General features: G+C 37.1%; 2 protein-coding genes across 2 annotated transcripts in view; both read right to left on the bottom strand.

Moving 5' to 3' along the window:
• The window catches only part of LOC140153431 (uncharacterized), a 134,299-nt gene that overhangs the window by 61,610 nt on the left and 50,204 nt on the right, over positions 1 to 22,485 (bottom strand). The gene's annotated exons all lie outside the window — the stretch shown is intronic.
• On the bottom strand, positions 1,846 to 7,119 carry LOC140153430 (interferon regulatory factor 2-binding protein-like A). Its single transcript, XM_072176183.1, is given in 2 exon segments — positions 1,846 to 5,653; positions 5,656 to 7,119. Coding segments are annotated over 2 exon segments (2,025 nt in total). The 5' UTR covers positions 6,217 to 7,119; the 3' UTR covers positions 1,846 to 4,189.

Here is a 22,485-nt window from a genome sequence, read left to right as displayed (position 1 = left end):
AGGGTCAACATGTTGGGTCCTTTGGCAAGAGACTTTACTTGTCCACTCCACCCTGGTGTAAAATGGGGAGCATTGGCGGGGGTAGTCATACTGGTACCGTTACTGTTGCCTGCCAAAATGTGGTGATGTGAAACATCCGAGTGGCAGCTGAATCAAATGTAAACATGATTATTAAATGTATCATTTATTATGTCAAAGGAATTGCATTCTTTGACTAGCACCAGAAATATCTAGGCCTATGCCCCTATATCATATGCCCATCTTAAAATTTGCACCAAAGGCTGCGGAAAGAGTGGGCAGATGGGATTTTTGTTATGGGAACGTTCATGGGTGCATGGGTTTTATTTTGTTGCCACCAAAAAGTTACAAAAATGTAAACAACCTGTGCAGCAAGTCAATCAAGCATTAACATACTTGGCATTGGATGAATATTGGCAACACACAAAAACATACCAAACTTGCTGAAGTCACACAGGTCAGTTAAAGTTCAATTTATTTCCAGTCATAAACAAACAAGGTCTGATTCTTTGGAGTCAGTAAACTGTAGAAATTGTGGGAATCCAGACTCCTTTCAACTATTGATTGTTTATCATTATGACTAAAACTGAAACCAAGTTTCAATAGATTGGCTGTCCTGTGAATCTCTCGAAAGGGTGAATCCCCAACATTTCATCTTCAAAAGATAATTTTGATATTTCTGAAAGTTTAAACTTGAGCCACTGTATCCATGGTAATTTGAAATATTCAAATCATAAATATTTTGTTAATGAAAATTTAAATTTTACACCATAGACTTGATCAATGTGGTTTTATGATAAGTCTTAATTTGCATCCCTGTATTTGTCATATTCTGACCTTTTCACATGGATAATTATGAAGTCATCATACCAATACAATGATTGCATTCTTCCAAGTGACTCCGTTCATTTTAGGTGGTATTTGAGGCATTTTGGAAGTGCTTTAAACAGATTAATTGAGTAGGGCAAAGAACACTCATCAAGATGACTTTCATTTGAAGCTAATCATAGTAATCGGACATACAATTTTCATAATACAAACATTTTAAATTTCTTTGTATTGTATTGTTTTTATCAATATCAATATAGTTAATGAGCTAATATGACTTAATATGTAATTTTTACCAATATTTTGCTTTAAAAAATGCATTTAAATGTTCATGACATTTTTATTTAACAGAATATTGGCTTCAAACTTGGTCTCAGTGTTCCTGATGACTTCCAGATAATTTATGCAGAATTAATTAGCCACCCTTATTTGCATAATTAGCATTTATGCAAAGTAGCTCATTAATTATGCAAATTAGAGGGCACTATATAAGACATTAGAACATGTTGGAAACACTTTGACCAAGTTTCAAGGCAAAATTATGCAAAATAAAAGTTCCCTGAACATTTATGCATTGATTTTTAGCAAAATATTGGCAAAAATTACATATTAGTGAGCCTTTTCAGTCATATTACCTCATTAACTACATTGATTATTGACAAAAACAATATGATACAAAGAAAATATAAATTGATATATTATGAAAACCTTATACATGTCCGATTTGCTTCAAACAGAACACATATTTAAATACAGTTGTGTAAGTTCATATTGGTCAGTGTACTTTGCCCTACTTTATTAATCTGTTTGAAACATGCTCATCCCATTTTCTAGTTTCCAGAAAATGCCTCATAATGTATACCACCATAAGTACTAGAAGTAGGGTCCCAATTTTAATACACACAACACAAGAAGGCTTGTATTATGATATCAAATATGTACACCATAAAATTAGCATAATAATTCTTTCGGACAACAAAATATACACACAAGTAGACATTGCAGGTTTGCTAGAGTTTCTTTTGTTATTTTGGTATAATTCTGTTAATATTTTTTCATGGAGCTGTATACTGTACAATATATTTTGTGTTCTTTTAAATGCTTTTTATACATTAAACCATGAAGATAGATTTTAATCTCCACATTTTACACAATGTACATAAACTTTGTCTTAGTTAAAGATCGTGTATTGAGCACATTTTTACAGCATTTTTCATGTCTGATTTTACAAGCCAAAATTGTACAATAAGTATGTAATCACACAAAAGACTATTACGAGTAGGAGTTATGGTTTATCACATTTTTTGAATCCAGCTCTCGAATACATCACAAGTTTCTAAAAGTTTTTTATGTTACACCAAATGTTATGTTCACCTTTAAAATACAATTAGGCAACTTCAAAAATAGAAAAAAATCTTTCCAATAGAACCACTTAAACATGTGCAAACCATTTGAAGTAGAACGGATTGTTCACACTATAAAATAGGGAATCAGTTAGGCCTTCCATATAAATTATAATTCAAAGCTTCAGCTTGTTCTGATAAAAAGTTACTGTTAAAGTAGCAGGAATGCAAATGCAGTATTCACTATCTTTTAGTTTCAAATTGTGTTTCTTGACATTTGGGAAAAACTGAAAAGAATTTTAAACTTCTTTATTTTTCATGCTTTTCTTCATGCATTTGGAGAGCTCCTCAAAGACCTAAATGCCGATTCATCTGTGGTTGATTTAGATTTTGGAAAAAAAATTACCTCAACACCAAAAAATATTTTTGTATCCACAAAGGGTTAAGTTACAATTTAGTCACTTCACAAGTAAAGTTCAGCCTTAACCAAAATGGTCTCAACTCAAAATGTAGGCCTTTAGACTTGGGAAGTTTATACAAATTACAACTTTGACTTTATGATCCATACAAATATTTTTTGCTTGTTTTTCCTTAATAAAAACATAACATATGCCTACATGCATTCCTACTGCATGTAGTTGTTAAAACACTAAGTATTCTGTGAAAGGACACCTTTAATTTATAACATAACTAGGGCTCCGACAAACATGCGATTAGGGTGGTCAAAAAACACTCTTTAATTTTCCAAAAAATGCAAAAATCCACAACTTCCCACCATAGAACACAAAATCTACCATTTCTGTTTTTGAAACAGATTTGAAGAGTCCCTGGACCATTTGTGGTAAATTTATAAAATATTTGGAAAAAAATTATAATTTTGTATCCAGAAAGGGCAAAGTGGTAATTTGTGTTCACTTCATAATCTATTAATATGAAGAATTGCATGCAAAACCAATGCATTTTAAATATTAAATAGATTATGAAGTGAACACAAATTACCATTTTGTCCTTTCTGGATACAAAATTATAATTTTTTGGTCATTTTTTCAATCTTTTTTTATCAAATCAACCATGTATGATCCTGGCATTTGTCTAGGTCCTGGGACACTCCAAATCTGCAAAAGAAAATCCACCAAATGTCAAAGAAAAAGATGCATATTTGTCGGAGCCCTACACATAAGCATGACATAAGCAACAATTTTGAAACATTTTTCACATAGGCCTATGTATGTAGTTGTACAGTGTTATGAAGAAAAAGGATAGTGAAGTATCTAACTTAACATTAATTAAATTGTCATTTCACTTTAATAATTGACATTAGACACTAAATACCTTGATACAGAAAGTTGACCATGAATAGGATAAAATTGTGAAATTAAACAAAATATCTAGGTTCATCAAGTCATAATAACATGTGACATAAGCTGAACACAGTACATGCAGTAATCATGGTACAGGATGTTATACAGTGGGGGCACCAGGATTTTTTTCTTGAGGGGGTTCGGTAATGTGTGAAATCGGGTGAGTGGGTGTGGTGCTCGCAATGTGAAATGGAGGGGGGGGCGGGCAAAAATCTGAACATTTTGCATTTTTGCCCAGAACAGTGGGATTTTCTTTGTGACTGGAGGGAGCAACACTAAAGATTGGGGAATTACCGGAAAATTCTCCCTCCTCACCCCCCTTGGTGCCACAACTGATGTCATCCATCCATCCAGTCCATGTAAATTTAGATTTACAACAAAGGTATTTATACCATCTATTTTTGTACCCAATAAATTATCAACAGTTCAGTCCAGCTGTTTGTCTGCTAAATCTTCCAGGGTCCATGTCTAAATCAATGTCTGCAGATGATGATGCTGTGACCCAAGTTCACTTGCTATTATTAGTATTCACCCTGCAACATGACAGCTTTGTGATCAACAGATATGACCTGCTCAATAGTCATCCACAAAATTTAGGTCACTAAAAAGTACAGCATTTTGCAGTTTCTTAACAAGTTATCATGTATCTCTCTCCTTTTTCACCTTCACTTCTTCCCCCAAGATAGTGACAATTTCTCCCTGCATAAATGCCCATGGAGTATTTGTACCGACAAGGGGGCATTTCTGTCCACTTGGACAATAAACTTCTGCTCCAGCACCTTGCTTTTTGATGCTCTCCCTTGAACATGGGAAACAGAACTTGTGTCCTCCAACAGAGGGACACTGCACAAAGTGTGTATCTTCCAAACGTTCATGGCAAATTGTACATTTGAGAGAGTTCACTTGGTGAACAGAGGAGTCTGGCATATTGTTTGTATTTGAACTTATGCTTGGTTCTTGACCATGAGCTTGTTGCGCTTGTGCTAGTTCTTTACTTCTGTACAATGCTCGTCTGTGAGCTTGACTTGTTGGAGAGTGAGGACTCCATGATTTTTCATTTGGTACATTGGCCACTGTCATTATGGAACCAGGAAGACCTGGTATCACTGTTTCACCACCTTTGGTAGGTGAAGTTGGTGTGCCAACATTGTCTGTTACTGACATGAGTGCTGCCATTGGGGATGGCCCTCCTTGAGTTGAGCTTCCTGTTTCAGGAGGGGTGCTTGATGTAGGGTTACTTAATGGGGATGTTGCAGTGCTTGGTGGTCGTGATCCTGCGGTGTTGAAGCCGGTGGATGTCATTGTTATTTTCAATGCCTCTGCTTGGCTTTGCATCCACTGCTGTCTTTGCTGTTGTTCTTCCGATAACCTCATACTCCCATTTGGACCTTCCTCACCAGGTGGTGTTGGCTCTGGTGAAAGCTTTCGCTGCCTTTTGTGTTTGGGCCATTGAGGGGTCAGCGTAGGGAGAACTGGGCAACTAGCATCAATATATGGCTGTGGTAACATGTCCAAGTTCACAGCTTCCTTGAAACAGCGAATAGATTCAGGCAAAAGATCACCAAGTGATCTCCAGTCATTTGATCCATGTTTCTTTTCATATTCGAGGTATTTGAACCCAGAAGAGAGTCCTTTGTTGCCAAGATCTTTGAGGCAATCTTGGTACATTTGTTTTGCTACACCTGATGCACTGCTATAGACTTTATTGGAACCACTTGGGTATTCAATATACAACTTTAGTTCATAATCCATACCTGGTTTATAGCTTGCATCAAAAGAAAAGACGCGACCGCGCAGAGAATGATCCTTCTTGAATCTCACCTCAAATGGCGTACAGGTTGACAAAGTTGCCAGACTTTGACGTACAGTCTTTCGGTTTCTGTCCATAATGATCTTCTCCTGAATGTGTTGGATTTATCGCCGTTCATTACCATCCAGTGGTGCGCTGCTGCTTCCACTCTCTCCTTCGCGTTCATCACGATCTCTATCACTAGCAGATCGCTTAGATCCCACTGCACTTGAGGTACTTTGTAGAGGTGAAGATGCAAGTCCAATATTTGGTGCAACACTGTGACGAGGGGTTTAGCAGCAGCTGCAGCAGCACTAGCAGCAGCAGCCGCGGCGGCAGCAGGATGAGTACTCAAATGATGCAATAGTCCTGGATTTGTCATACTTGACGTTACTGTATGTGGAATCCGAGATTTATCACCATCTTCAGAAAGATGATAGGTAGGTCCATTGGATAATCTTTGAACTGTGGTGAAATCGTGAATACTTCTCGCTCGTCCGGGATCATGCCCCAAAAATCGCTCAGCCATCGAGACAGGTGGATTCCTTGGCGACGGCTCCACATGGTTAATAATATGACTATGTTGTACATTGCTGTCAATTAAAGAGTTCGGTCGCGGTGGTACACTGGCTGATTGAGGCGGCATAGTCGGGACTTGTCCTGGTTTTGCAAGTTGGAATGATTTGGTATCTTGGAAACTATGTGCACGTTTCATCTGCCGGGCACCATCGATGACCATTTCTATCCTATCGGCGCCTTCATAGTTGACACAACCACGGCATACTGGTTCAGTAAAGTCATGAAGCATAGCCCATGGTGTGCGCGGTAAATCGCAGAGATAACAGTGTTGCCGATGCATCCTGTAAACAATCGACATAATATATATCCACAAAAATATCAGAAATGGACACTGGGTTTATGTCCACAGTAGAAGAAAATCAGTCCTTTACATTCGGTAAAATGTAAATTTCATTCCCGTCATCGAAGCTACTGCTTGCCACTCATCAAAACAGTCCTGCTATTCAGCGTAGTGGTTGACTAGCATGTGTGCGATGTCTTGTTTTGATGACGACTCGATTGGGAAATGTGTGCAGTCAGTGATTGAACTCTGTGACTCAGCTGATCATGCGCACTGCATGTATGTCTGGTATACCACCCGAAGCGATGGCTCACATGTCTGTATGACATTTCAGGCATATTGATGACGTACAAGGCAGGAATGTACAACGATAGAGACATGCGGCGGTGCCCGGAGAAAATAATCTCTAGCTGACTCATTGGGGAGTAGGAAACACGAGAACCTACTCTCCCTTGCTATTATTAAATCCGTTTACGCGTGGGCAATTTCACAAGATTAGTACACCGTCACTCTACGGGTAGCGCCAGCAAGAGATGCAGATCGAATTGCCCGAACCCAAACAAACAAGACAAGGGAGAAATTCTGAAGAGGTTCCAACCACAGTGAGAAACTTCTGAAAACTCCACATACATGACATAGCTCGGATGAAAACAAAACAACAATTCTGCATTCACCAGCTACCCAGTCCAACCCCTATCGTTGAAATAGAAGCACGTAGAGCACAGTAATATAACACGACGGGCAATTTATCACCGCAGGCAGACGGCGGAGTCTTTTTGATGCTTGAGAAAAAAAGCAAAAACCCGATCCCTCTCTGCTGTCTCCAAAAGGCCAAGCACGTTCAAAACACTACCCGACTGAACTTTTCGCCCCGCGGCAGCTGAGGAGTATTCCCGGGCTATATCTCCGCCGTAGCTATTCTGGCTAGTCTCCAATACACAACATTTTTTTGTTGGGGTATCCAGTATTCCAGACTGGCATGGACAGCATTTTCTAGAGGTCCAGCTTTGAGAATTTACCTCAAGGGTGGATTTTGGACATGTTCAAGGATGAACCATCAAGCCGTGCCGGAAGCGTGCCAATACCGTTGCCAGGCAAGTAGTTGCCACAAAATACGCAAGGAAGGGCTTTTTAAAATCCAGGGACCACACTCCACACATGTGTACGACGCGGCTTGGCAAACATTGGTAAATCCGGTCGTCTTTACACATTATTTAACCTTCGTCTTTTGTTTCATGACAATAAAAAAATCGAGACAATTTTTACACGACTTTTCAAAAAGTCACTTCAGTTTTAAAGTTTTATTGTTGATATAATTTATCACCATAGGAGTAAACTAATTCAGGTTGTATAAAAGAAATGAAACCTGTTAGTGCTTCATTTTCCTGTAAACCAAGCTGTCATATATAATACCAAGAAATTCATATAATTCGGATGTCATTTTAATTGATCGTAGATAATTTGCTTCGTCATTTTAAAATCATAGATTGTTCCTAGACTGCATCATTTAGCGAGTGATTCATAAAAGTCGATCCAATATCCACCCAGTCTCAAGCCCCGCTCAATCATAGAGTGCCACGCCCACTGGTAGTGGTACTTGTAAACACGTACATGTTACATGTACAGTCGATCGGATGGGAATTCCGTTTCTCGCACATCACGCCCGTGTGAATCACAACCACAACAAAGACGCTATACCAATTATACAATGGTACGTGATGGTATTTACGTCAAAAGGTCAGCACACGCCTAGAGATTGTCAATCACTAATCAGCTGACGATGACTACGACAAATTCGTCAAGGGCAAGTGACGTGTTTTGGGTTTTTTTTCACAATACAACAACAAAGGCCATTATTTATTTATTTATTTATAATTTTATTTATTTATATTTATTTATTTATATTTATTTATTTATTATTTATTTACCTATTTATTTACATATTTATTTACTAATACTGCCCCTCTCCAGAATCTTACAAGTAATTAGTAAAGTAAGCCAATAATTGTATTTAGGCCCATATTTCCATACGTCTTGCAGTTCTTGAATTGAGGTAGAAAAATATTAATCTTACAAGTAGTAAAGGAAGCCATATTTAAGCCTATATTTCCATACATCTTGTGGTTCTTGAATTGAAGCCGAAAATAAACCAAAACGAAAGTTTTAGGGGTTTCTCCTCTCCCGTGAAAAATCATGGACATGGGGCAAAAATAATACCCCATATCAAACCTTGGGATCTCCTTTAAAGGAGGATTTCGTGATCCTAGCATCCTCTTGTTATGACATTTTTCAGTAGATATCGACGAAAAAAGCTTATTTCGCATAATTACGGTTGATTCCGATTTTGCGTTTGCGAGTTATGCATGATATGTGTATTACACTGCTCCATAGACAATGTGCAAATTTGGCGATATTTTTGCTAAACGAATTAATCTGCAAGAAATATTTGGTACATAAACATTATGTAGCTAGAGGTATCCAGTGGTGTAAAAATCTCAACTTTTTTGGGAAAAGTGGGGGATGAGGCTGTGGATCACGAAATGCCCCTTAAGGGGTGGGGAATGGGGTAGTTGGGGTCGTGACAATTTTTTTAGCACCTCGGTGGAGCAATTTTTTAACACCTCGGCGAGACAATTCGTTTTTTTACATTTTCAGCTTTATTGGTCAGGGGGGAAAAGTAAAAAATTCGGAAGACGAAATTCATAATTTTGATCCAGTATTTTCGGTGGTATGTTACCATGGTTACGGCCATCAGTCATGTGGCGTAGATTTCTTTTTGGGGCGCCCGCTACGGCGGCGCCACTATTGTAGTTGCAAATTGCTTCAAATTTCAGTCTTTCTAGACACTTCGCAACTGTTTTGCTTAAAAGTAGGTCCATTATGTGCCTAGCTTAAAAGTAGGTCCATTATGTGCCTAGAAATACAATTTACTTGGTTTTGATTTTATTATTATGCACTGGATGCCAGTAAAGTAGTTGTATACACAGCAGGAATTAAGGCTTGAAATACTTAATTAGTGGCCCATTTTAGTCTTACGATATGGTACATGCCCACACGGAAATTACCCTTGGTTGTTGGTTGACGTATTTCCCTCCTGTGACTTAGGAGGACCAGATTTCATAAATCTTGTGTTTTGTTATTCAGTTTGACGTTTCTAGAATTAACACTGATTGTTTTGCATATAAGCTATGTTATCAAAAGCACGATACATGATATCATGACTCGTTGCTACCCCCCCCCCGGATTTCGGCACATCACATCAAAGCTCCCACTGAGGGCCCCATTCCTTTTTTTAAAGCAATTTTATTGACTTTGGTAAAAATCTGTGAAGTACTGAGTGAATCCAGCGTTTTCGCTCTACTCACAGAATGACCTTTCACGAACAAATGCGCACACACAAAATACTTAGCAGTTCAAAGGTAAAATAAATAGATATGATGAAAAATGGAGCAAATTCGCGCGAAACATGAAAATATTTGCAATTTAAAAGCAATGGGCTATTCCAGATAGATGATGTATATAGGAGTTCGGATTTCCGGACTTTTTGTCAAGTCGTGATTGGCTTAAAAATCCGGCAGAATAGTTAAAAATCAGAATTCCTCAATTTAGGAAATTTCCGTGATTTTTCATTCATTTTATTGCATTTCCAAGCTTTTAAAGTGACACTGGCAACTGGAATTCAGCCCGGGGAATTCAGTCGTTTTAAGAAAGCAAGAAAGCCCAATCCCTTGACACCATTTTTGAGCAAAATATTTTTTTTTCAGCTCAGATGGTGTGACAACTGTTTTTTCTTCAAAAAACTACCAAGTCCCATCCTTGATATCAAGTGGTGCGTACCACGCTGGTAGTAGGCACATACCCGTCACTTCCATGGAAGTCCGCGGGAAGGGGGAGGGGGGATCATTTGAATCGATGTTTTATTTGGAATCATGTTAATAACGTGTTTGGTAAATCTACTAAACCGGTGGCGCTGTGGTACACACATTAACATAGGATAAAATAAGAGGGCTGGACTCCAGATTGAACAACGCAACTCGCATTTTGGCCTCTCCTATTGGAACAAATATTATGCCACGCGAAAAAGTAGCGTGGCCAGCGAGGGGGGGTTAAAAATGAAAGAGAAAATCGATTCGGGAAGGCAAAAGGAACAGAAAAGGGGCATTCAAGGAGCCTGTTTCCCATCAAAATTCACCCGAGCATGGGCCAAAATAGTGTAAAACACCAAATTTTTGGGCGCTACGCGCGCATTGCCCCAATAAAACACTTTTTTGGAAACTTATTATAAGTCTCTATCGCTATAAGTATAGGCTATATGATATCCTACCGATGAGCGGGTTAAAATGACGCATCAGGCCGGATTTGTTTTCGCCTTTCCCCCAACATGTTTATTCCCCCCTCCCCCACCCCGCCACGAAATCTGGCTACGCCTATGGTCCGGAAAGACCCCTTGGATCCTGCCTTTTTCCAAAATAGAGCGCTGATAATTTCAGCTTCTTTAAAACAGAGACACATAAATTGCCCACTCTCATGTCTTGGGTATTTTCCCAGAAAATCAAGAGAGTCCCTTGATTTTGACAGTCAAATGTTTCAAAGACCATACTGCCATACTTCGAAAGACTCCTGCACTTTTCCAAAGACCCTCAAATTGCTCATTCCTCTCATTTCTGCTTTTTTCAGGCGATTTCAACCAGAAAATCAATCAGAGAGACTCTTGATTTTTGACGAAAAATGTTCCGAAAGACCGATACGCCGCCAGATATTAAAGACCCACGACTTCCAGTTCTGCAGGGATCATATCCTTGATCAAAATTGATGTACCCCTCCTCTAAGTTTCGTGATTTTTTTAAATACATTCATTTAGTTGCCCCTCCCCCCCCCCCCCTCCTTTCCGTGAACAGTGGAGATATTTCTGTTGTTTGCAGAAATCAAACTTGGCATTCCGGTGTTTCTTTTACTCCTCTATTATAGATGTCGGCACCTATTTGTTGGAATTCATATGGGGAAATCACGAGGCCTTTATGTTTATGACCCCTTCGGGGTGCCCCTATCTGATGACCGCCGCTCTGAGATTAGTTTCTTGTCATGTCCCACCCCTACTGACTCCCTTGATTACAGCGGGCAAAGTCTTCATACCGACAACCTGTACTCCAAAAATTACTCTAAACTGGCCCATAAGTTGAATTTTGGAGTAATAAACGCGGGGCCAAAAACTATGACCCACCCATGACCTCTATTCCAGGGTAAAAAAGTGACCCCATAGGCCTACCCTTCCGACTATAATTATTTTCCCCGTATTATTCTAGAGACGTCTTACGTCCGTCGATGATTTTTAGGAACCTGTATATTTTCCCGAAAGTATGGGAAAACACTGAGAATCAATTCATTATCTTACCTGATGAGGCCTATTCATGCATGCTAACATTTGTTCAAGAACATTTCATTTTAAAAAACCCAAAATCAGATGATCAAACAGCCTCTAGTATATAGTATTTATTTTTGTTTTCCGCATGACAAAAAAGAATAATGTATAGAGTATTTAATACAGTGGATTTGGAGCCCAACAATCATGCTCATCCGGTACAAATTAAAGGGCAATGACCTGAAGGAAGTTCTGATGGCGGGACATGCTTTTACAGAGATCATAACATAATGATCTGTGTCTCCATGCAAGTACGAGACACTTGTCCATGGTCTCCATGCATGCATGGTCTCTGTATATCGACGCTGAGAACGTTCACCAAAAAGAATAGAATAAAAGAGGGTCCATCGTAGTTCAACGACCTCAAGAAACTGGAGTAAGACTGCATGTAGGCCTATGCCCCTGTCCAATATCCGGTTGGCATTGCCGCAATGAACCACGGAAAGACGCCTTAATCAGAATAGGTCAGTTTGTATTTCGTATTATGTTAACTTAAAAGTGTAGAAAAACTAAATGCGTGACACACTCAGTTTCAGGCTGCTATACCTCCATAAAATACTGACCGCATCTTACTTGCGGTGGTGGCAAAGAATTAATAATGAATTACCAAACGTGACTAGTTTGTTGCTCTTATGCACTGAATTACGTTCGGTTGATGCCTGTATTCCCGGGCCTGTAGCTGCAAGTCGCCGATGCACTAGTTCTCCATTCATTTTGTACAGTTCACCCCATATTTTCAAGGTGCGGGGTTTATCATGGGGTGTGCCTCAGGGCTCCAATTGGGGCCCTTTGACAAAAACCACTTGAAATCAGGTTAATTATAGGCCTAACTATAAGTTCACAGCAATTTCGCATGATGATTATCAGATCCAATCTTCCAACGAAGACGACATAGTGTTTTGCAGAAAACCTTTTAATCGTGAGTTGTCTGGTTTTGACTTGAAACAATGGCGTGAACTGCACTGAACGATTTTCAGGAACTCGACATCCAACATAATATTGATGGCTAATTCAGATTCCGACCTAACTGCCCACAGCAATGACACCGGACAAGTCTTTGCAAAACTTGATAGATTTTAGAAGTGACACTTTAACCACAGTCCATAATCTGTGTTTCGACCCAAGGCGAAAGAGGATCCGAGCGGTCGTATACATAGAATGTCAGTTCATAGCTAAATTTGTCCCCAACTTGTAAAAAATTAAGTACTTTCGCTTTTATAGACTTCGTAAACTTGTTTGTATATCGCAATTCATGTAAGGTGGATGTTATCAAAATGATCAAACTAAGGGTAAAGATGAGTAAATGATTTCATATATAGTGTATAGTTACCATCAAATTGGACAATTTTCAAGATTGTAGTCAGAGATTTCACAGGTCATAATCGCTAGGCCTACTGCCCCCGTTTATAATCTGCAAGAATCACAAATTTTACCAAAAATACCGAAAAAGTTTTATGGCGGGAAAAACATGCCAGCATTATATACTACTAATGTTCAGTAAGCAAGCATGCAATGGTAAGTCCTGAGAGAGACTATTTCTGACATCTGACACAAAGTGCCTTTAACACAAAATCGATTGGCGGTGTGAACTATACAGAGAGAGGTGAAATTACATCGGTTTCTCAACTAAGTGTTCCTTAGAAACAAATCCGATCAAGACATGATGAAGCTTCTAGAATGTTCATGCAGATGGATATATGAGTCGGTTTCGACACAAAGGTGACGCTGGCAAACCCTGTACAGGACTTTGATTGTAACTAACACTGTTCGATTGCGATTACTCGCTTTGGGCAACTCTGGGCCTGGATTTGGCACACCACAAATGCATTGTAAATATCTATACGATTATCCAGCTGCAATTAATATGTTGCGACATTTTCATAAATGTTAATACAATACTTAATTGTTTCAATAATGCATTCGCAGTAATAAACAAATTTAAAAATATGTGTATTTTTAATGCAAACGTTCCCTCGACTGATGCGCGTAATTGAATGAATCTTTTCCAAACGAGCCCTTCTTTCAAATCTTCAGTTCTTTAGGAGATCTGATAACCAAAATAGAGATGGTGAACTGTAAAATTTAGTAGTTGAATGAATCCTTAAAACTTGTAAACCTATATAAATCGAGTTTAAGAGTTGTTCGGAAGTCATGCAATGGAGATATTATGATCGATGTTGACGAAGAGGCTGAACGACGAAAGGAGATGATGACGAAACCAAACGACGGTGATGATGACGATGGAGGGTATACCATGATAATGTGGAGGAAGACGATGACAAATGGTGGTGGCGGTGCTCGTAATGCGTATAGGCCTACGGTGTATATATTTTCATTCGTAAGTGACATGTTACGGACACTTTGTCGGAAGCTTGTGATTATTATTGATCATGCAGATCATTGCCATATCACAGTCAAATCTGTTCAGATTTGGACCAAATCTGGGTACATCAGCCTACTAAACACAAAGGCGCCATATTATTAACACGGTATACCCTTATTTCTAATGTAGAAAGGAAATACGGCCTTTTATCAGAGTCTGAACTTTCTAATATTCTCAGTGACACTGATTGAGTTACCGAATGATGGGAAAGTGGCGAAAAGCACGAGTCATTCTATCGGGCCGCTCCTGTTACACTAAAGATGTACTATCGATAAGATCATCTCCAAAGGGATATCCAACTCGACAAAACACATCGGGAAAAAAAGCAGGTTGAAACACGCTAAAAAAAAGTCCCCTTTTAAGTATAAAACACACGATGTGAGATTCAATATACGACAAATTCTGGTTTTCGTGTATTAAAACCTATCATATTGATATCCAATTCAAATTTGGATGCAATCTGAGTCAGGAAACCACCTGTCAGAGATATCGCCTTGAACTTCCAGTTTACAGTGGCGTTCAGTAAATAACCCGGCATACTTGCATTAGGCTACCTGATCAGACCACTCATGTATTCCCGTATGTTGTAAAAAAAAACCACGTCAATCATCTTTCATGTCGTAACATTGCAGCGCCCAAATCATATCATGTCAATGCGATTCACGATCAACCACGGATTTTAGCTGTAAGCACAAACGAAGTGACATATTTTTTCCAACAGCCATGTTTGTTGCGCATTTATATGAGTTTTAATAATTGTCTTTTTTTTATATCCAAGATGTTTTGGATATTTGAGTAATCCAATTCAACCACCCGCCCGCTTCAAAATTACTTTGGTAACTTAAGTTTCTGGATATTCAAATATATATTATTTCGCTTATGCCTATATCAAATCAAGGCTTTATATTTTTGACAGAAAAATATAAACAGTAGTGGCTTTTCTGAATCCGCCCGCTTCAAAATTACTTTGGTAACTTAAGTTTCTGGATATTCAAATATATATTATTTCGCTTATGCCTATATCAAATCAAGGCTTTATATTTTTGACAGAAAAATATAAACAGTAGTGGCTTTTCTGAATGCTATTCAAGATGCTATCGTCAGTAGATAGCATATTATTCAAGATGTTATCTTTAGTAGATAGCATGTTATTCAAGATGCTATCTTCAGTAGATAGCATGTTATTCAAGATGTTATCTTCAGTATAGGTAGCATGTTATTCAAGATGCTATCTTCAGTAGATAGCATGTTATTCAAGATGTTATCTTCAGTAGATAGCATGTTATTCAAGATGCCATCTTCAGTAGATAGCATGTTATTCAAGATGCCATCTTCAGTAGATAGCATGTATTTTAATATGCTATCTTCAGTAGACCGCATGTTATTCAAGATGCTATATTCAGTAGATAGCATGTTATTCAAGATGCTATCTTCAGTAGACAGCTTGTTATTCAAGATGTTATCTTCAGTAGATAACATGTTATTCAAGATGCTATCTTCAGTAGATAGCATGTTATTCAAGATGCTATCTTCAGTAGATAGCATGTTATTCAAGATGTTATCTTCAGTAGATAGCATGTTATTCAAGATGCTATCTTCAGTAGATAGCATGTTATTCAAGATGTTATCTTCAGTAGATAGCATGTTATTCAAGATGCCATCTTCAGTAGAGAGCATGTTTTTAATATGCTATCTTCAGTAGACCGCATGTTATTCAAGATGCTATATTCAGTAGATAGCATGTTATTCAAGATGCTATCTTCAGTAGACCGCATGTTATTCAAGATGTTATCTTCAGTAGATAACATGTTATTCAAGATGTTATCTCCAGTAGATAGCATGTTATTCAGGATGCTATCTTCAGTAGATAGCATGTTATTCAAGATGTTATCTTCAGTAGATAACATGTTATTCAAGATGCTATCTTCAGTATCAGTAGATAGCATGTTATTCAAGATGCTATCTTCAGTAGATAGCATATTATTCAAGATGTTATCTTCAGTAGATAACATGTTATTCAAGATGCCATCTTCAAAAGATAGCATGTTATTCAAGATGCTATCTTCAGTAGACAGTTGTTATATCTTCAGCCAGTTATTCAAGATGCTATTTGCAGTAGATAGCATGTTATTCGAGATAATATCGTTAATAAATAAAATATTACTCAAGATGCTATCTCGAGTAGATATCTTTAGTCAGTATATATATAGCATGTTATTCAAGATGCTATCTTCAGTAGATAGCATGTTATTCAAGATGCCATCTTCAGTAGAGAGCATGTTTTTTAATATGCTATCTTCAGTAGACCGCATGTTATTCAAGATGCTATATTCAGTAGATAGCATGTTATTCAAGATGCTATCTTCAGTAGACCGCATGTTATTCAAGATGTTATCTTCAGTAGATAACATGTTATTCAAGATGTTATCTTCAGTAGATAGCATGTAATTCAAGATGCTATCTTCAGTAGATAGCATGTTATTCAAGATGCTATCATCAGTAGATAGCATGCTATTCAAGATGTTATCTCCAGTAGATAGCATGTTATTCAAGATGCTATCTTCAGTAGATAGCATGTTATTCAAGATGTTATCTTCAGTAGATAACATGTTATTCAAGATGCTATCTTCAGTAGATAGCATGTTATTCAAGATGCTATCTTCAGTAGATAGCATATTATTCAAGATGTTATCTTCAGTAGATAACATGTTATTCAAGATGCCATCTTCAGAAGATAGCATGTTATTCAAGATGCTATCTTCAGTAGACAGTTGTTATATCTTCAGCCAGTTATTCAAGATGCTATTTGCAGTAGATAGCATGTTATTCGAGATAATATCGTTAATAAATAAAATATTACTCAAGATGCTATCTCGAGTAGATATCTTTAGTCAGTATATATATAGCATGTTATTATAAAGGGTTCACAAAACATTTCTTTGCATAATTTGACATACATTTCGTTTATTTGAAAACTTTAAAAACCTGTGAATAACAGAATCATTTGCCTACCCTCCCAAAGTTCTTTCTTTAAAAAATCTTTTACAGCTTTTTAAAAAATGATGCTTTCAGAAAAAGTTGCACTTTTCCACACCCGATACATTTAATGTACAAAACCATTCTCGATATCAATGTTTTGATTGATTTAATAGTGTTTTTGTTTTCGTTAAATTTTATGCATACGATTTATACCCAGTCACCCATGCAATCATCTTAAAACAATGATTAATTGATATGTACGGGGTATTTCTAGAAGGTTTTATTGAACCGGTGTTTCAAAACTGGTAAAATCAATTTAGGAGTTACATAACATTTTTTTGCATAACTTGACATTCATTTTATTGATTTTAAAAATTTAAAAACCTGTGAATAGAGGCATCTTTTTGCTACCCTACCAAAGTTATCCCTTCTCACAATCACCTTGTTTTGGTCAAAAATAATCACATTTTTCAAAAATGATGCTTTAAAAAAAGTTGTAATTTTCAACATCCCATACATGTGATGTACAAAACTTTCTCGATATCAATGTTACGATTGATTTTAATTGTGTTTTGTTTTCCTTCACCTTTTTGGCTCTAATCTCTTAGTCACCCATGCAACCATCATGTAGGGCAAAATAATAATTCGTTGAATCTAACTTTGACATAAATGAGGATGTTGAAATGTGCAACTTTTTCTGAAAGCATCATTTTTGGAAAATGTGATTATTTTTGGCCAAAACAAAAGGATTTTTAGAAGAAAGAACATTGGGAGGGTAGAAAAACGATTTCTTTATTCACGGCTTTTTAAATCTTTCAAATCAACGAAATGTATGTCAAGTTATGCAAAGAAATGTTTTGTAATTTTAGGGGGGAGTTATTTTTTGTGAACCCTTTATATGCTATCTTCAGAAGATAGCATGTTATTCAAGATGCTATATCCAGTAGATATGCTATCTATTCAATATGCTATCTTCAGTAGACAGTTCATTGTTATATCTTCAATCAGTAATTCAAGATGTTAACTTCAGTAAATAGCAATTGATTCAATATGCTATCTTCAGTGGATATCATTCAGTATGTTATCTTCAGTAGATAGCATGTTATCATGATATGCTATATCCAGTAGATAGCATGTTATTCAATATGCTATCTTCAGTAGACAATTCAATGTTATCTCCAGTACATAGCATGGTATTATCGTCAGTAGATAAAATATTACTCAAGATGCTATCTCCAGTAGATAGCATGTTATTCAATATGCTATCTTCAGTAGATAGCATGTTATTCAAGATACTATCTTCAGTAGATAGCATGTTTATGTTATTCAAGATGCTATCTTCTGTAGATAGATGTTATTCAATATGCTATCTTCAGTAGATAGCATGTTATGCAAGATGCTATTTTCAGCAGACAGCCATGTTATTCAAGATGCTATCTTCAGAAGATAGCATATTATTCAAGATGTTATCTTCAGTATATAAAATGTTACTCAAGATGCTATCTCCAGTAGATAGCATGTTATTCAATATGTTTTAAATTAAAAATTTCCGTAATTATCAGAAATTGCAAAGATAGACTTCCTATTAACTTCCAAACTTGAGTGAGAAAATACATTGTCTTATATAAATAAACCCGAGTGGTGTATATACAGAGTGAAATGAGAGCTTGGCAGGTCGGTTTGCATCCGGGGCCCATATTCCTATATTCATGAAAATGTTCAATCTATCACCGTATTTAAAGGGGAGAAAGTGACTGCTATAGAATGCCAATGATGAAGAACTTGTGCCAACGGGGTTTGGGCTATTGAAATTTCAAAGAGCCGTGGAAAAAAAGCATTGGTGTAAGTGTTGAAACCGAACCCAGACAACACATTGTTGGCGAAGGATGAAAATTCCGAGGTATCCGGTGTTTATGAATCTCAATATGTGAGACTTGTACTCAAGTTACCCAGCAACAGAGGAGCACCTTGACAAGTACATACGCGCCAGTATATGCAAGCTTCAACTATACTGGGAATCAGCATGAAGAGGGAAATACACATCATTCAAATCCCGAGCACGTTTGCTCGACTTTAGCAGCTTCCCGAGGCCCTAAATTGGTACTCAATGCTTCGACAGAACTTCAGTAGCAAATCGTCACATTTTATATTGACTCAAAATTGAGCGCTTGAAGTAGTTGGAAATGTGAATTCAGTCCAGGTATTAAAATTAAATTCAGTATAGTGCGCCTATTTTAAGCACAACCCTCTGTTTTGTTCTCTCTTCAGTATTGCTAATATCCGTGCACTTTCTTCAAGTATTTCTTTAATGATTTATGAATATTCCTATTTATGATAAAGGATTTAAAGAATATGTCGCAACCTGAAGCTCCATATAACAACCATGCTTATATGTTTTACAAATGCATATGACATAACATATTATCTCAGTATTGCAAAATACAGTTTTGAAAAATTAATGATCAAAATTATACGCTTGATCAGTTCTCTTTGTTTTGTGACCCTTGATTAATTAATACATTAATTGATATATCTGGTGCGTTTGCCTGACTGACACATTAAGAAGCAACTGATCGATTTGGCTGTGCTCGTTCAAATCATTTCTTTTGATTAACTCAAGAAGACAACCTATTTATTATTCTGGACATGCTAGAGTTACTGGGGTGGGTAAAATAAAATTAAAATATATTCGTGCACATTCTTCAAAAACTTACTGAGATATGCCAAACATCCAGTGATCATTATACTGCCAGAAATATCAAGGCATTATACATGTACGTGTTAACAAGCCTCATAAGGATGCAAATTGCATACGAAGAGTTAATAGATGCGACTTTTGAGAGTACCCGTCATCGCTTTAAAGTACTCCAGAACCCGACCCCTCTTTCTCGAAATAATGTTTCTTACGGGCACGGCAAACCTAACATTTATATCATTCTCTGTGCGTTTACCTACAAGCAACACACTAACGGGTTGCGTGATCTAAATATTGTATTCCTCAAGTTCCTGCTTGACAATCTGATGTATATTGGGGACAGATCCGAATGATGGTTTAGGGAACTCCCCTAATCTACCCCTGAAAGCAAAAGCTTCCATCCCCATTAACAACGACGCCGAAGCTTTTTACTATTCAACCACTTTCCTCGATTGGCTTCTCTATCTCGCGTGAAGAAGCGCTCGAGGGAACATCAGCATCGATGTGCATGCATCGTCATCTTATCCCGGTTTTCTACCTCTTTCTATGTACCGGCATCTATCTATATACTTTCCTGAGGTACGTTTCTCCCTCCGGGAATTCGAGATCATATGACGCCAGCGCTGATGATAGTGATGATGATGATGTGCCAGATGAAGATTATAAAACTTAAAAAAGTTATATCGCGAAACATGCATGGGGAGAGACCTGGGAGAATGCTATAGTATTATGAAAATCAGAATATGTGAAGAGAAAGTTTATTAAAAGAGAACGTGTTCGGAAGAGAAGATTGAAAAAAAAGAAGATGATAAACTTGATTAGATCTTGGCAATCTTCGAAATTTTTAAGTAATCAAGGCACATATTTCAGATATTTAACTTGAGAATGAGCCTAGGCGGCAAATTTTCATCTCTGTTCCCTCAGGCTCAACCACCCAAACTGTACATGATATAAACCTTATTTGGCGTCGGACGGTTGTAAGAAATCTGTTGAGGTGTATATAGGCACATCTGTTGGGAAACTAGATGGAGAATCAGCGAGAGGATAAAATATCTAGAGTATACGTGCCCTACAGCAGTCGCAAAGAGAAGTCTTCTTCAATGATAGAGTTCTCTAATATGGTGCTACAGCTATAGCAAGCAAACCCTGCATATACCTTGCAGAACTCAAACTCCTAAGGCGTTCAGCGGCTTGAATCACCGGTACAAAGAGTTGTTTACGTGAATATGAGCGTGCAGGGAATGCCGTTTCACTCAAGTGCCTTGAAGATACATAAACCCTACCGTTTCTTCTTTCATCTGTAAATAATACAGTTTCCGCGGTGCCAACTTCCCGATGAGATTTCACTTTCTTTTCAAAGGGATTGGCAGAGGCACTTTACTCTTGTAAAGGTTTCATCTTACTTTTAGACATGCGCGATGGCATACTTCCGCGAGAGATAAATCTACTGAGATTTTTCTGTTAAAAAAAGTACTACATGGTAATCCACACTTTCTCTTTGGGTGTTCCGGCGCCGATGTCACGGTTCCAATACGGTATCTTCTGCCTTCTGTCTTTTCATACCCGAAAGCTGTAATAAGACGGGCATATTATGCCTGTTATATCATGCCTTGACGAACAAATCCCCTGCAGGAAAAAAATGACATTTTGCAATATCATGCTCATATTCATTGACTAAACCTTTTTAATATGTTTTTTATAACGACTTCACTTTTGACAACACGGTATATTATTTCTTTCTATCACATCAAGCACATTAAACATGATTAAGGTGAATTCCTTGTACTAATGCATATATACATGCATGCATGCAAAATGGTGCAATATTGATATTCAAAAAGGAAAAACAAAAACTAACACTAGAAAAACACGCTTCATTCTGTACACATTCGTTTATGTTCTAAAGAGCATAATAGGCCCTATACAGGTTAGAGAAGTGAAATATGGCGCATCTTTATTTTCATGATTGCATCACTTGAATTTATTGGAAAATTATGTGCAAATAATGCTTTTAAAATAGCAAAACAATGCTTCTTAAAATTGTGACAAAGATGGCAAAATAATGCCTCTAAACTTGTAATACTAGAGGGTGAAAATTATGCTTCTACAAGCAAAGATAGCAAAGAATGCTTTGAAAATTGTGACAAAGATGGCAAAATAATGCCTCTAAACTTGTAATAAAGAGGGTGAAAATTATGCTTCTACAAGCAAAGATAGCAAAGAATGCTTTGAAAATTGTGACAAAGATTGTAAAATAATGCTTCTAAAATTTTGACAAAAATTGCAAAATAATGCTTCTTAAATGGTGACAAAAGATTGCAAAATAATTCTTCCAAAATTGCGACAAAGATAACAAAATTATGCTTCTACAATTGTGACAAAGATTGTAAAATAATGCTTCTAAAATTGCGACAAAGATTGCAAAATAATGCTTCTACAATTGTGAAAGATTGCAAAATAATGCTTCTAAACTTGTATCAAAGATAGCATATAATGCTTCTACAATTGTGACAAAGATTGTAAAATAATGATTCTAAAATTGTGACAAAAATGGCAAAATAATGCTTCCAAAATTGCGACAGATTACAAAATTATGCTTCTACATTTGTGACAAAGATTGTAACATAATGCTTCTAAAATTCAGACAAAGATTGCAAAATAATGCTTCCAAAATTGTGACAAAGATTGCAAACTAATACGTCTAAACTTGTATCAAAGATAGCAAAGATTGCTTCTACAATTGTGACAAAGACTGTAAAATAATGCTTCATAAATGGCGACAAAGATCGCAAAATAATGCTTCTAAAATTG

The sequence above is a fragment of the Amphiura filiformis genome, chromosome 5 (genome assembly GCF_039555335.1).
Source record: "Amphiura filiformis chromosome 5, Afil_fr2py, whole genome shotgun sequence".
Classification (NCBI taxonomy): domain Eukaryota; kingdom Metazoa; phylum Echinodermata; class Ophiuroidea; order Amphilepidida; family Amphiuridae; genus Amphiura; species Amphiura filiformis.
Note: the sequence above shows the minus strand (reverse complement) of the source record. Positions and strands in the feature narration are given on the sequence as shown.